At 43.3% G+C, this 15,394-nt stretch overlaps 1 protein-coding gene across 2 annotated transcripts in view; it reads left to right on the top strand.

The window, feature by feature from the left end:
- The first annotated feature begins 6,140 nt into the window (after nucleotides 1-6,140).
- Nucleotides 6,141-15,394, top strand: part of LOC113050531 (E3 ubiquitin-protein ligase HERC2) — a 43,768-nt gene continuing 34,514 nt past the window's right edge. Inside the window, exons 1-7 of one of the 2 annotated variants that reach the window (XM_026213558.1) lie at nucleotides 6,141-6,257; nucleotides 7,450-7,559; nucleotides 9,272-9,365; nucleotides 9,481-9,615; nucleotides 12,759-12,981; nucleotides 13,085-13,185; nucleotides 14,798-14,939. In XM_026213558.1, coding sequence (XP_026069343.1) covers nucleotides 7,488-7,559; nucleotides 9,272-9,365; nucleotides 9,481-9,615; nucleotides 12,759-12,981; nucleotides 13,085-13,185; nucleotides 14,798-14,939 — 767 coding nt within the window. In that variant the 5' untranslated portion in view covers nucleotides 6,141-6,257; nucleotides 7,450-7,487. Of the gene's footprint in view, nucleotides 6,258-7,449; nucleotides 7,560-9,271; nucleotides 9,366-9,480; nucleotides 9,616-12,758; nucleotides 12,982-13,084; nucleotides 13,186-14,797; nucleotides 14,940-15,394 lie in introns of those variants that run through there. The other variant, XM_026213559.1, reaches the window with a different exon arrangement.

The raw sequence follows: 15,394 nt of genomic DNA, 5'->3' as shown, positions 1-15,394 counted from the left end.
TAAAAGTAAAGTATACTTTACTTTGACTTTAAAACTCTGGTAAATGTAATGTGAAATGTATGGTAAATATCACTTACTCTCTGGTCAATTATTTTAAAAATATATGCAAAAAAATAAAAAATAAAATAAAATCTTCAAATCCCTTATAAATTTACCACCTAAAAAAAAAAAAAAAAAAACTTTTAAAAATAGTATTTACCTAATACTTTTAAAATTGTACTCCAGCTATTTTATGACCTCATATTAATTAATTAACTTTTAAGAATTAATTTGTCAAACATCATGATCATTTAAAGAAACCTAATAATGTAATTAAAAAAGGAAAATCCTGACCAGTCGCCAGTCAGAACTGTTACTATATATATATAAATTATGCGTCCACTCCCCATATAGGTTAAGTCCAAAAAATATATACTTATTTGTATATCAAAGTATATGCGTTAAAAACATCTCGGTTACGTATGTAACCTTGGTTCCCTGAATAGGGAACGAGATGCTGCGGTGACGTCACCACGTATGGGAACACCTCTGGTGTGACGAATGTCTGAAGCCCTATACCATCCCGCCAATCCTATTGGCCAAATGGCGCATAGCACCACCCTGCGCATGCGCGAGCATGATATACCTGGGTGCAGCGCGCCATTTCGCTCAGATTTCATGACTGAAGATGAAGAGTTATCAAGGTACGGAACGGCCAGAACCGCAGCATCTCGTTCCCTATTCAGGGAACCAAGGTTACATACGTAACCGAGATGTTCCCTATCATAGGTCACTTCGATGCTGCGGTGACGTCACCACGTATGGGAACGATATACCAAAACGCCTGACGTACCTGATAACTGAGATCCGAGGAAGCAACTGCTCAAGCGGAGAGAACCCGGGAGCCAGGGGCCATCCTCACATCCAGACTGTAGGATTTGATAAAAGTGCTCGGTGAGGACCATCCTGCCGCAGCACAGATATCATCCATAGAAGAGCCACTGAGAAAAGCTTGAGAAGAAGCTACAGCTCGAGTGGAATGAGCCTTAACCCCTAAGGGTGAAGCGAGTCCGCGCGCCTCATAGGCCAAAGAAATCGCCTCCACCAGCCAATGGGACATGCGCTGTTTTGTAACTGCATGGCCCTTACTTTTATGTCCAAAGCAGACAAACAGCTGGTCAGAACCACGCCAAGGAGCTGTGCGATCCACATAAGTCTTTAAAGCTCTCACAGGGCAAAGACTTAGATCTCCTGACCCGGCCTCGGCAGGCGAAAAAGCTTCCAGAACCACTTGCTGAAAGCGAAAAGGGTTAGATGCGACCTTAGGAACATAGTTAGGCCTGGGCCGCAGCAGCACCTTCACAGAGCCTGGTGCAAATTCCATGCATGAGGGTGAAACAGAAAGAGCCTGTAAATCCCCAACTCTCTTGAGGGAGGATAAAGCCATGAGAAGAAGTGTCTTCAATGTCAGGATTTTATCCGATACGGTCTCCAAGGGCTCAAACGGATGCCCTGATAAACCTAACAACACAATGGATAAATCCCATGAAGGAACTCGCACAGGGCGGAAAGGCCTCAGCCGTCGCGCACCCTGTATGAAACGAGAAACTAATGGATGACGCCCCACAGAGGCACCGCCTATGCATTCGTGGTAAGCTGAAATGGCTGCCACGTAAACCTTTAAAGTGGCTGGTGTAACGCCATCCGAGAAACGCTCCTGGAGGAACTCCAGCACTGAAGCCACTGGGCAGTAAACTGGATCCACATTATGATTACCACACCAGGCTGTAAACAGTCTCCACTTGAAAGCATATAAGCGTCTCGTAGAAGCTGCTCTAGAACTCAATATAGTCTCAGTAATTTCAGCAGAAAGACCGGGACATACTAACGCACTCCGCTCAGTGGCCACGCCCACAGTTTCCACAGATCTGGCCTCGGGTGCCAAATCAGCCCCTGTGCTTGTGATAATAAATCCTGTCTGATGGGAATCTCCCACGGAGAGCCCGCTAGCAGACTGATCAGATCCGCAAACCACGGCTGCGTGTGCCATCGCGGAGCCACCAGCAGCAGCTGTTCCACTCTGTCCCGGCGTAATCTGCATAATACCGCTGGGATCAAACGAATCGGAGGAAAAGCATACAGACTGGTCTTGGGCCAGCTGTGAGCTAACGCATCCACGCCCAGGGGCGATGGGGAGCGTAGGGAGAACCATAGCGGGCAATGCGTAGTCATGCTCGATGCGAATAAATCCACTTTCGCTTTGCCGAATATCCACCATAAAAGATCCACCGTCTGGGGGTGTAATCGCCATTCTCCCTGTTCCAGAGCCTGTCTGGATAGCAGATCCGCTCCGAAATTCAATCGTCCGGGGACATGAATGGCCCGGATCGAGAGAAACTTGTCCCGAGACCACAGAAGAACACGCCTCGCCAGCCTGCACAGGGGGCGAGAGCGCAATCCTCCTTGATGGTTCAGATAAGACACAACCGCTGTGTTGTCTGATCTGAGTAGCACATGACGGCCGATCAGCAGATCCGAGAAATACTGGAGAGCCAGAAAAACTGCCAGTAATTCCAGTCTGTTTATATGCCAGCCGCGCTGAGCCGCTGTCCACACTCCGTGGGCTGGTCGCCCTCGACACACAGCTCCCCAACCAGTCAAAGACGCGTCCGTCGTGACAGTCTCTCGGAAAGCATAAATTCCCAATCGAACTCCTGACAGGAGAAATTCGGTTGACATCCAAATTTTCAGCGACATCACACACCGCCGTGTCACCGAAATCGTGCGATGCGGGAGACAACGGGGTGAAATATTCCGCCTTTTCGTCCACCACTGAAAAGGGCGCATTTGAAGCAATCCCAGACGAATCACGGGGGATGCTGCTGCCATTAGACCCAAGAGCCTGAGGCACAATCTCACCGTCACCGTGCGACCCGCTTTGAAGTGCCGCACGCATGACGCAATCGACTGAGCGCGCGGGAGAGAAAGCTTCGCTGTCATCGCGCGAGAGTCCAGATCTATTCCAAGAAAAGTTATCCGTTGAGAGGGAGTTAAAACACTCTTCTTGAAATTTGTTCGTAAGCCCAGGCTGTTTAAATGATTCAGCACAAGATCTCGGTGAGAGTGTGCTTGAGTCCGCGATTGCGCTATCACCAGCCAATCGTCCAAATAGTTCAACACACGAACGCCCTGGAGCCGCAACGGGGCCAGAGCTGCGTCCATGCACTTTGAGAACGTACGGGGCGCTAAAGCCAAGCCAAAGGGAAGAACGCGGGTACTGATACGCTTTGCCCTCTAAAGCGAATCTGAGGAACTTCCTGTGTCTCTTGACGATCTGAATATGGAAATACGCATCCTTCAGATCGATCGTAATAAACCAATCGCTTGGTCGGATCTGAGACAGAATATTTTTCACCGTCAACATCTTGAATTTGCTCGGTCTGAGTGCAAGATTCAGACGGCGTAAATCCAGAATGGGTCGTAACCCGCCGTCTTTTTTCGGTACCACGAAATAACGGCTGTAAAAACCTGTCTCCATCTGAGAGGGGTGTACTTCTTCTATAGCCCCTTTGCTCAGCAGAGCTGACATTTCTTGTCGCAGCACCGCCATTTCCGTAGACTTCACCGTAGTGGGAAGAATTCCGCGGAAAGGAGGCGGGCCTTTCCGAAACTGAATGGTGTATCCGTGACAAACCGTGCGTAACACCCATTGAGGAATGCCGGGCAAGCGTTCCCACGCGGCCCGAAACAATATTAACGGTTTCAAAGCTTCCGCTCCCAGCAACGCCGTCATACGCGTTAAAACGACCGGACACGAAAAACCCGTGGTGTTCGTGCACCGGGGAAGCGTATGCGCCGGAGTCGTTGCGTTCCGTTGAGTATAATCCTGAAGCGTGTCCACGGCAGGAATTAGGCCAACAGATGGAACATCGGGCTCTGCCGCTAGCGAAAAAGCGGCGGCTGTGTGAGCCGTCATAAACGGGCCGTTTGTGTAGGGTCCTTGAGTCGTCCCTCGAACTCCGAAAGCAGGATTGCGCAGAGTGTCTGAGGGAGCGTCTGTCATTACAGCTCGATCCAATGTTGCTCGAGGCGCTGTTAGCGGCGAGACAATCAATGTTTGAGCATGGGGACTGCAATGAAAGTGTGGGATGCGCGAAAGCGGTCCGACAGCGCTCTCTAGCGGAGGGCACAGTCCCTGGCAAGCAGCAGAAAGATCAGGAGCTGCTATTCGGCACCCGAGAACGAGAGGCTTTAGCCGTCGAGGTCAGGTTCAAACGCTTACGTTGACGCTGGTGCGCCGGAGGAAAAACCCTAGGGCCCCAGTCCTTACGAGGAGGCGCCATGGGTGTAGGTTCCTCTCGAGAGGCTGCTCGCTGGCGGTGAGAGGAGGTTGAGCGAGAACGCGCGGGCGCTTGCCGGCGTTCGACCTCCCTGGGTCTGCGGGGAATCAGCTGGCGGAAAGCGGCTGATTGCTGTTTCGCTGCCCTGAACTTCTCCACTACTGACGTGACAGCCTCGCCGAACAATCCATCCCTGGAGACAGGGGCATCCATAAGGAAAGATTTATCCTTCTCCTTAATATCGGTGAGATTAAGCCAGAGGTGGCGCTCAACCGAAATCAAACCGGCCATAGTACGGCCCACTGCACGAGCGGTATGTTTGGTAGCGCGTAGCGCCAAATCCGTAGCTCTACGCAGTTCTTTAACTGCCTCCGGTGTGATGCCCTCACCTTCATCCAATTCCTTCAATAACTCCGCCTGGTAGGCCTGAAGGACCGCCATAGAGTGGAGCGACGCAGCCGCCTGACCAGCAGCCATGTAGGATTTACCCACCAAACTAGACGTGACTCGACACGCCTTCGAAGGAAGAAGGGGGCGAGACTTCCAAGCCGCGGCCGAACTAGGCGCAAGGTGTTCGGCGAGAGTCTCTTCCACCGGGGGCATCATAGTATAGCCATGGTTCGCCATATCAGAAACGGTGGCGAAATCCGCGGCCGCGGCGTTAGTAATCCGCGCCGAAAACGGCTGTTTCCAGGACCTCGAAACCTCCTGGTGGAGGTCCGGGAAAAAAGGCAAAGGCCTCCGGGGCTGTGTAGGTGTCCGACTGGTTAAAAAACGGTCGTCCAGCTTGGAAGAAGGTTGGGCCTCGGCCTTGTCAACCTCCCAGTCTAGCCCCAATTTACCCACCGCACGAGAAACCACATCCAACAGCTCACTGTAGGAGGGGGAAACACGCCTCTCCTGTCCGCTAGGAGGAAGAGGGCTAGTGTCGGTCGCGAAGTCCTCAGACCCCGAGGCCGCGGTGGATAAAACATCGTCGTCATAGCGTCCACAACCGAAGGAGATGGCGGTGCATGCCTCCGGTGTGGGAAGTAAATCCTCATTAGAGAAGACGACGGGCTCAGTATAAGTTTTATTCTGCAGCAGGGTAGGGGAGAGCGAGCGATGTGGAGAATATTCCAGCGCTGCGCTGTCCACAAAATCCATGTCGCACGTGTCACCCCAGGCCCTCGCCTCGTGCGGTGCCTCGGCAGTCGCAGAGGTGACCTGACGGGGGTTAGACTCGAGGGCGACATTAGAGAAAACTTCCACCCTGGAGCGCAGCACTCTGAGCCGCAGGCCATCACAATGGGGACAGGAAGAAAGGCCGCTAAGCGCCGCCTGTGCGTGATGTAAACCAAGACATACTACGCACCTGTCATGAGTGTCCCCCGCCGTGATGTACCTGGTACATGGCTCCTTACATTTTCGAAAGCTCATCGCGTCCGCGAAGAGGAGTTAACACTGCTCGAAGAGATCGCTGGAGAACGCGAGACGATAGGGCACAGATGATTCGCTATTCCTGAAGGAATGAAATCTGAGCGAAATGGCGCGCTGCACCCAGGTATATCATGCTCGCGCATGCGCAGGGTGGTGCTATGCGCCATTTGGCCAATAGGATTGGCGGGATGGTATAGGGCTTCAGACATTCGTCACACCAGAGGTGTTCCCATACGTGGTGACGTCACCGCAGCATCGAAGTGACCTATGATAGGGAACGAAATTTACACTATTTTATCAATTTTCATTTTAGTACACGTCGTGCTCCATGTGTGTCCATCCCAGCCTGTGATTGGCCCTCGCGGCGTCCCGCCCTCCGGCTGTTGTACGTCATCTAATTCTTTTTCATCTGTTTGGCTGCCGAGACTGTCAGTCAGCACACGACATGGCCGACACTGAAGTGCAGTAAAGCTGGTGGTAGGACCGAAGAAGCAAGGCTTCAATAAGACATCCAGACAGGTAAAAGATGCATTGATCCTGTAAAGACTTCTAGGACGAGGAAAGATAGCGATTTTGCGGTATTAATAGGCTGTGGTGTGTTAAAGAATAGTAAGTCAAAGCGCTGTCAGTATTTAGGAACGTCCTGTCTTTTAGCTGCTAGCGGCTGACGAGCCTAAGTTCAATCAACAACACACCGATCACAGATAGCAACCTGCAGCATTACTGCAACACCTATTGATTAAAAACAAACAAACAAGGCTTTACTAACGTCTACATTTGGACTCCGATGATTAGATATGAACAGGAGAATATGACCAAGCCAACACCCAGTTTGTTTTAATAAATAATTTCACTGATGCTCTTCTGTTCGATCAGGTGTGGATGCTTTAACAACGTAACGTTACCACAATCTTATTTGAATGATTTTGAATAATGTTATTTTTTTATATATATTATTGCTTGTATGCCAGAATTAGCAAATTTATCCATTTTATGAAGTCAGGAAAGAGGTGGAAGACTCATTTTAACCTTTCAAGGTTGTTTTACGATTGTACTTAAAGGGACAGTTCTCCCCCCAAAAATACAAATAAACCTATGCCAATATTTACAGATCCTTACGTCGTTACAAGACCATATGACTTTCTTCAAGAAAAAAATGGGAATTTTTGTGTTGAACAGTGATAATCAGCTACGACTAAACATGTCAAACCTCATCAAGGAAATACAATTTGTGCTTTATATTTCAAGAATTGTTTTATCCAAGTCACAGAATCAGTCTGGGTGTTTCTTGAGTTCATTGACTCATTGATTCAATCTCAGTGGTTAACAGCAAACCGTAGGGTAAGATTATCAATGAGTAAATACTGAGGTTTTCTTCCTCAAATGTAATAAATACTTAAATTGCAGTTTTTTTATCACCCAAATATAATCATATGACTTGAAAAGATTTGGTACAGAAATGTATTTGATGGAAATCAATAAAAAAATCTTGAAATTCATATGCATTTTAGGAAGAGGACATTTTTGATGTGTGGTGGTGAACTCTCCCTTTAATTTCTGGACCTAATTTATTGTTTTTGAAGTGCATTAGATGTTTGTTAAGATATATTTTAAACACTAAGTATTATACTGAATGTGGAATGAAGAAAATGGGGGGAATAGAGCTTCACCGTGTTAACTTCTCGCTTGATCCGTCAATATGTCTCTTTAGGGAAGGCTGCATCTCCAGCCTGGACAGCCGAGGGAAGGATGCCTTCTTCATCTTTTTCACTTGATGCCCAGCTGCGCTTCCATGACAAATGGCTGAAGATAGATTTGCAGGTAAATTTTGGAATGAATTTGGTCATCAGTCCAAATGTAAATAGTCTTTGATGCTAAATATAGTCCATATCCGAAAGCTATTTGGTTGCAGTGTTGGTCAATATTTTCATCTATATAGCTGTGTCCAGTGACACAAGCAGCATGGTACTTAAGCTTCAGCAGAAACAGGAATAGTTTTTTTGACACTGGAAATCTTTTGAATCTTGTTTCTTGGTGAGCATTGATGCTTTGTGGCAAAAGATAGATAATTTCTTCTGGTCAGTATCATATTAAAAGTATCGCTTAAGGCCTTAAACTGTTGAAAAGCTTGCATTGTGTGCATCTTTAAACAGCGTTCCCTTAGCAGTGGGGTAACAGCATTTCAGTCAATGTCTTTACTGTCAGAGCTCTTAAAGCAAACTGAAGTCTCTTTATTCTTAGTTTTCTGGCCTTCTGTTGGTGTCCACAGGAAAACTTCTCATGCGGCCTGATTTTATGATTATTATAAGGTTGCCAGAAGCTGTCTGGGTCCCTTTTTTTGTGAGAAGTATAAAGATTAGTTACTTATTTAACAAAACAAGGGCTGAAATGCTTGAAGCAAGATGTGTTTTCTTGTCAGTTTTGTTTTGAAAGTTTGGTTGCCTCTTTTTAGTATAGTCATATGGATCAGTGAAATCAAATTGTGATTCTTCAGATAAAAATACACACTTCATTTTGAAATATTAGACCATCAAGCTTTTATTACAAAACCACAGTCCTTTAAATCTTTTCTTTTGTCAACAACATCCGGTTTTTAAGTGCGATGATGGTTGGTGCAGGTTGCATTCCCACAATGCACATTATAAATCAGTGTTTGCATGGATGGAGTTCTTTAGGAGCAGAATTGACTTCCAACTAAGCATTTCTGAGACCCTGAAAACACCAGATCTGTTGCTGTTTGTTTATAAAAGAACACTGTGTGTACACATGCATAATATATGTATATTTATAATTTCAGTAAGTAGTGCTTGGACACATTTTTAAGCACTGTCAGTTGGTACATTACTATATTTAAGTGATTGCACAGCCAATTTATTTCTCTCCATACTGCCCAATTCTCTGTTAATTATGGTTTCCATGATATTCCTTTTACCACAATATAACTATTGACATCTTGTTTGCAGAAACAACCCCCTTGTTTTGAAGGGAACATGCATGTGCTGTGAATAATTGTTCAACAGATTCCATTTCAAAACACTGGATGAATTTAGTACTGATTCCTGGAAGTGAAGACTTATGAAATCCACACCTCAAAATGCTGTCTGTGTGTATCAGTGTGTTTGGGTCTCTGTGACATTTGTCTGGAGTATTGCTCAAGATGCTGTAGTTGTTATTAGCCTCGCTCGACTCGGTGGTTGTGAAAGTCTTTCTGCTTTTCGCTGTTTGAAGTCTGGTGTCTAAAATAATTTTTAACATTTGAAACATGAGTCTGGGCTCTGGATTTCAGTAAGTCCTCAGGGTGGCATTTTAATGTGCTGACTAGTTGGCAGAAATAGAAATGTTACAGATGCTAATGGTCAGGCACTGAACGATATATGTTTTTGTTTTTTTTATATGAGACGTAGTGTGTGTCTATAAATATATATATGTATGTATGTATATGTATATGTATGTGTATGTATGTGTTAAACTTTAGGTCTATAATTAACTGTGAAAGATTATACAGCTATGATAATATCTCCTCTCTGGTACAGCGAGCCTTCTCTTCTGAAGGACTGAATGAGATGTGGAACGAGATGGTGAAGGATGGAGAGATTGTCTTTGATCGGGAAGAGTCCACCAGTCCAGGTAAAAAAAACCACGTTACCATTAAATCTACTGGATTTCTAGATATTTGTGAAGTTGGATTCTTTTCACGTTGGTTTTTAGTTTTCTGAATGTCTAAAACATCTCCACTTCACAGAGGACTGTGCTGATTGCACCCAAAAGAAAGATGATACAAACGATAAAGAAAAGAAGGAAGAGGAGGAGGCAGCGGTGGCGGCTTCACCTTTCCATCACTCCATCATTGAGATGTGGGACTGGGGGAGGCAGCCAGGTGGGTGGTGATGCCTAATGACACGCTCTGGGTTCAAGCAGAGAGTGCTGAACTCAACATGCTGGTTACTGCATCCACTGACTGTCATCTTGCATGCTCCTCCCACTCACACGTCATCGGCTTAATCTGCATAGGATTTCCCACGTGCACGAAAACATCTAAAAATACTTTTTGAAATGCATTTCAACATCTCGTGATTATAATCAGTTGCTTGCCATCTAGCTGTTTAAAAAAACAGAGCAACATGTCCCGTGTTTTAGCTGTATATGTGCAGTATTGGAGAAAAAGACTTCTATAATCAATTGGAAATTTTTTGACACGCCTGTGTATAATTGTTACTGTTAGAATTCAGTAAAATGCAGTGTTTCTAGAATTCAGTCCCATCATGCCTCGATCATTAGTTTCATGGATGTAGTAGGAAGTACACAGTCCATCCCTAGCATATAATATGGAATAGATGCATAATCTATTGTATGCAGAATTCATTGCATTCAGTTTTACAGTCTGGATTGTGCCTATTATTTTGAGTTCTTTGAGATGTTAATGCTAAAGCAAGCATCACTGTTACTATTGCTCATGCATGGTGTCAAGGACTTGGATTTTCAAATTATTTGTTATAGGTCTTAATGTGAGCATTTTATTTTGGACCTAGATTGTTGTCATGCACATGACAAAGACAAAAGATGTGAGCGTAACAACCAAACATGTCAGTCTAGCATGTGTTTGCGTAGGAAAAAGTAGCACAGTGAAATTGAAAAACTTGTTATGGGTTAACAGCCCCTTGGTCCGCTTAAACCCTCTTCTGCAAGTTCACGATATTCTTCCTCCATCTATGAATTCAACACTTACATCTCAAAATCCAATCAAAAACCGATGCATAGAAGCATGTCCCCACCATACCTTTTTATTTTTATTTTTTTGGATTATCTGTTTTACTCAGATCTATGTCAAAAAACAGATGAAAAGATCTGTTACTACTTTCTTTCATTGCAACTTTAAATATTAAAGGTAATCTCCTCGAAACCACTGGTGGTGGTCGAGGAGGTTATCCCAATCTATGTAAAAGTGCGTTGAGTGCCCAAAAAAGCACTATATAAAGGTAAGGAATTATGATTAAACTTCAGCATGGGACGTCCTACATCCAAACATATGCAACATCCCCATCTTCACATGCTCCTCTCCCTCCTCAGCACATGACATCTAAGTGCAAGCAAACCTTTGAGCAGTTTCCATTGCCGAGTTACCCATCAGTTAAGTGCTGTAATGTAGGATAGCAGACGGATTTTGCCATGTCTAAATGTGGCCCAGTTATTCAGCCCTGTCACCACACAGGTGACCTACTCCTCCTCTGGAAGACACGCACACAGTGTGTGTTACCCTTCATGTGTTTCGGTTTGTGTGTGTGTTTTCTGATTTGGGGCTCGGGTGACTGTACATACTGTCTGTGAGGTTATTTTTACCCTGTGTGTGGTTGTAGGCCCTGTGTGTTTACAGACAGGTCTAGGTGGAGCGGCTTTCTGGTGGGTGGTGATAAGAACATGTTGATGGAAAGCCACGTAGGCCCCCCATGATAGTAAAATGGGTGCAGTCCAATGCACTAACTCGGAAGGATTGCAAGATACTACTGTATGTCCATAGAAGTGTTTTCTATCCGATTTTGTTAATGCAGTGAATGAGCATGTCCAATCTACATTTAGTGCAGTAAACACTAAGCGAAAAGATTTGAAATTATGTACATGGATTTTTTTCCTTTGTACTCCGATACACTACCCTTCAAATGTTTGGGATCAGTAAGACTTTTTGTTTTGGGGAAAAAGTATTTTACAACACTTTTACATACTACTTGTTTTTTTGTTTTTTTTGAATTTATTTTTGTGATTGCAAAGCTGAATTTAAATTTTTCTTGTAATTATTATACGTTGAAACCCAAGTTGCTACCATTTGTCAGTTGTCTTTACAATTGATCAATATGTCCTTGCTGAATGAAAGCTTGTTTTTCTCACTTAGAGAAACAGAATGAACAGACTTTCTTTTTTTTTTGTTCAGTTTAAAATGTATACTTCAAGTAATATAACTCCATATCAGATTGCTATTTCATTCTTACTTTTATTTATTTTTTTATTCTTATACTTATTCAGATTGATAGTCAGATATATGGAAGTAAAATGTTTTTTCCCCCCCATGTTTTCTCTTGTAAAAGAGCCTGTGAATGTTAAAGTGAGTTTTGACCTGGATCTTCTGGTCCATGGAAGAGAGCAGTAGAAGAGCCCTATCATTTCCTGTCACCTCTCCATTGTTCTAGCAATAAAAGTGGTGGTGAAACAGAGGACGGTTTCTGATAACAGCACCAACTGCTATACTAGAAGCATAATATTGAATTTCAGGAAATGAACAGATGCTTTGTAGCTTCTGTTAAGTGTAAAAGAAAGACTTTCCTTTTCATATCTTTGTGTGGCATACTCCAACCCTTTCTTTTTCTCGCAGTGCCATGCACTAGCTGCTGTGCAGACTGCCCTGCTTCAGGGCCTGTGAGAGCTAGGCAGCTTGGCTTACATAAGGCTTAAGTGTATTTCAGATAGGCTATTTTAATTCCACCTCTCTGCCTATATGAGGCTTTTATCCAGAGGCTGTGAAAAGATGAATGCATGCATATCCATAACAACAGTCCGGCGGAGCCAGGCAAGCATAATGAAGGCTTTAGACTGGAATGCACTTCAAGGAATCAAATTGCAGCAAACATTGTTATACAGCATCATTATTACTAGATTCAATTCCATATAGAATTGCATTTATGTACTTTGCAACTTGAGATTGTATTTCACACAAGCAAACAATATATCTTAGTTAATTGTTGCAACACCGAGATATAATTAGTCCTATCATAATATCAAAAACTTGATGAAATGTTAATGCATTATGCCATTAATCACACAGAGACCATTTATAACCTTTGTATAGTCATGATATTATCCACCTTGTTTTTTGATGTACCGGTAGCTGTTTTCTGTGAATGTCTGCTTCATTAGCCACTTTGGGTCTCAAGCAGAAAAAAAACAAGCTGTTTTGTACAATTGAAATCTAACATAAAATATGAAGTTGTGTGTGTGTATATACATTTTTTTTTTTGATTATTGTTTGTGCAGAAACTGGAGAGCTGAAGGACTGTCTGATGGCGCTGGTAGACGACCAACAGAAGCTGTCTTCACAGACGGCTAAGAGCACCCTCTCCACCCTGCGTCTGAACCAGAGACTGGTGATCCTGGAGCGCTACCTCATCTCACTCACCCACAGCATGATGGAGGAAAAGTACAAGGTGCGCTGGAAGAGTCCCCCCAGCCCTCCGCTCTCTGCCGTCGATAACAAGAGGTAAGCGGAACAGAGCTTTGACTGAAATTGGATTACATTTAAAACTGCTTAATCTAGAAGCAGTGAAAACAATGGGCCGGAATGTTTTTGTCTGTTTCCTCAGTGCTCGGCCGGTCAGTAAAGGAGTGGAGGGTTTGGCTAGGGTGGGATCAAGAGCAGCTCTGTCCTTTGCTTTTGCCTTTCTTCGCCGAGCCTGGAGATCTGGTAAGCCATTTCCAGCATGATTTGGTTAGCCATGGAAGTAACTTGCACACTACCCTGTATTCATTGCCCAAAATGGGCTGTGTTTACAATAGCACTTCGGTTGACAAAATGTTAATGGCATCTGTATGTTTGCGAGATCCTTCTTAAATCAAGTTCTTGGAAAGGGTGGTTTAACATAAGCGGAGGATTTACTGCAACTTCACAAGTATTTCCTGTGTTATCTAAATCTCCAATTGTTCAGTGACTCATATGAGGTTATATATAGAGATCACCTGTTCAGAAATCCTTCTGTTTAATGAATAGGTCACTTTGCCATTGTATGTTACTTCTCGATCCCTTTGTAGGATTCCTATGTCATAGCAATCTGCATGTGAAATGACATTCAAAGAGAGCCTATTGTCTTCAATAACCAAAATCCTATCTCTCCAGAACCAGGTTCTTGGAAATGTTGGCACAAACATTAATAAACATGAAGCATATGAAGACAGGCAATCATATAATCGACTCATGTATCTAGTGTAACATGTTAGTGAACGTAAATAAATTTCTGTCAAACTTTTCTCTGTGGCTTACATTGATGATAGATGTTGAGTCAAGTAATTGCTCAGCTTCTAGAATTCACGGGCTTAATGTGAAGCACCTGAAACGGTTTTTCTTTGGGCTGATCATTAATCTTCACTTCAGGTAGGAAGTTGTGCTACAAAAGGTCGACTTTGTAGTTTAACCCAGAGTTGAGGGCTAACGTAAGCGGAATATTCTGTTCTGCTTGTAGCTGAAGCCTTGAGTCTGAGAAGAAGGTTACAGACTGGTGGGAGATCCTAGCTGGGATCTGTTTAGATGTTGAAAACGGTGTCCACAGGGGATGGGTGGATACAGCCTCTCTGGCCCAGGAAATAAAGGCACCCTGAAACCTGAGCCATATGCACATTCCATTGAACAGCAGAGCTGGATTTGAGCTCAACGGCCGTAGTTGTGAGAATATGAGAGAAAAGATGACGACTGCAAAGCGGGGGAGGAAGAGTGAATGTTTATCCTGTAATAAAGTTTATAGTGTTCTGGTTTTCCTGTCATTGGTGGGATAGAGACAACATAAGAGATCATACATGGAGCTGAATGCTATCATGGTTAATAGTTCATCTAAGAATAAAGCAGTGAGCCACTTAAAAGGCAGTGGACCGGAATTATGTGTTTTATTATGCTAGCTGTGCTACGTCACGTCATATGCTTTTAAGATGTTTTTAACTCCGTTGTTACAAAATGTAATGTATAATCTAATCAGATAATGTTCCTTTTAACAGTATAATATTTAACAGTATAATGTATAACTTAACTGTACATTTTAACGAAGTTTATCATGAAATTGTTTTATAATGTTTAATATTAAATTAAATTATTAATTAATTAACTATTAATATTAAATATGCAGTTTACATTATAAATTATAAAAACTATTTTTTTGACTGCATACTGTCCGGATGCTAAAGCTATTAAAATGTATATTATACAAAAGTCTTATATCCACGCTCATTAACTGGAATATGTTCCTGTGGATCACACATACTGATCAAAAGAAACGGTAAAAGTAACTGACTTGTGTGTTGTGGCGTCTCAGGAGATGATGCAGACCTGTGCAGTGAGTTACTGCAGGAGTCTCTGGACGCCCTGCGGGCTCTCCCAGAAGCTACCCTGTTTGATGAGGGCACAGTGTCGCCCGTCTGGCTGGAGGTGGTCGAGAGGGCTACCAAATTCCTCAGGTTTACCAATCATCTTCACTAATCCCAAATGCAGAAGTAGTAATACTCGTTCTTGTTTAATAAGTTTTTATCTTCCAAATAGAAAGCTTACACTATCCTTCAAAGGTATGTGGTTTAGTAAGACTTTTAAAATGTTCGCCGAGATTGCATTTATTTGAATTAAAAAAAAACAGTAAAAATATTATTAGAAATTAATGGAATTTTTTAATATGTTGTAATTCATGTGATGACAAAGCTGAACCCAGAAGTCATTACTGAAGTCTTCAGTGTCACATGATCCTTCAGAAATAATTCTTCTATGCTGATTTGAAATGTTGAAAACGGCTTTACTTCTTAATATGTTAGAGATTTATTTATTTTGAAATAGAAAATTGAAAACTGCTAAAGCATTTATTTTGAAAGATTTTTAACATTCTAAATGTACTTACTGTAACTTTTGATCAATTTAAAGCATC

The sequence above is a fragment of the Carassius auratus genome, chromosome 31, assembly GCF_003368295.1.
Source record: "Carassius auratus strain Wakin chromosome 31, ASM336829v1, whole genome shotgun sequence".
Taxonomy (NCBI): Eukaryota; Metazoa; Chordata; class Actinopteri; order Cypriniformes; family Cyprinidae; genus Carassius; species Carassius auratus.
The sequence above is the reverse complement of the archived record's forward strand: the minus strand, read 5'-3'. Positions and strand labels throughout refer to the sequence as shown.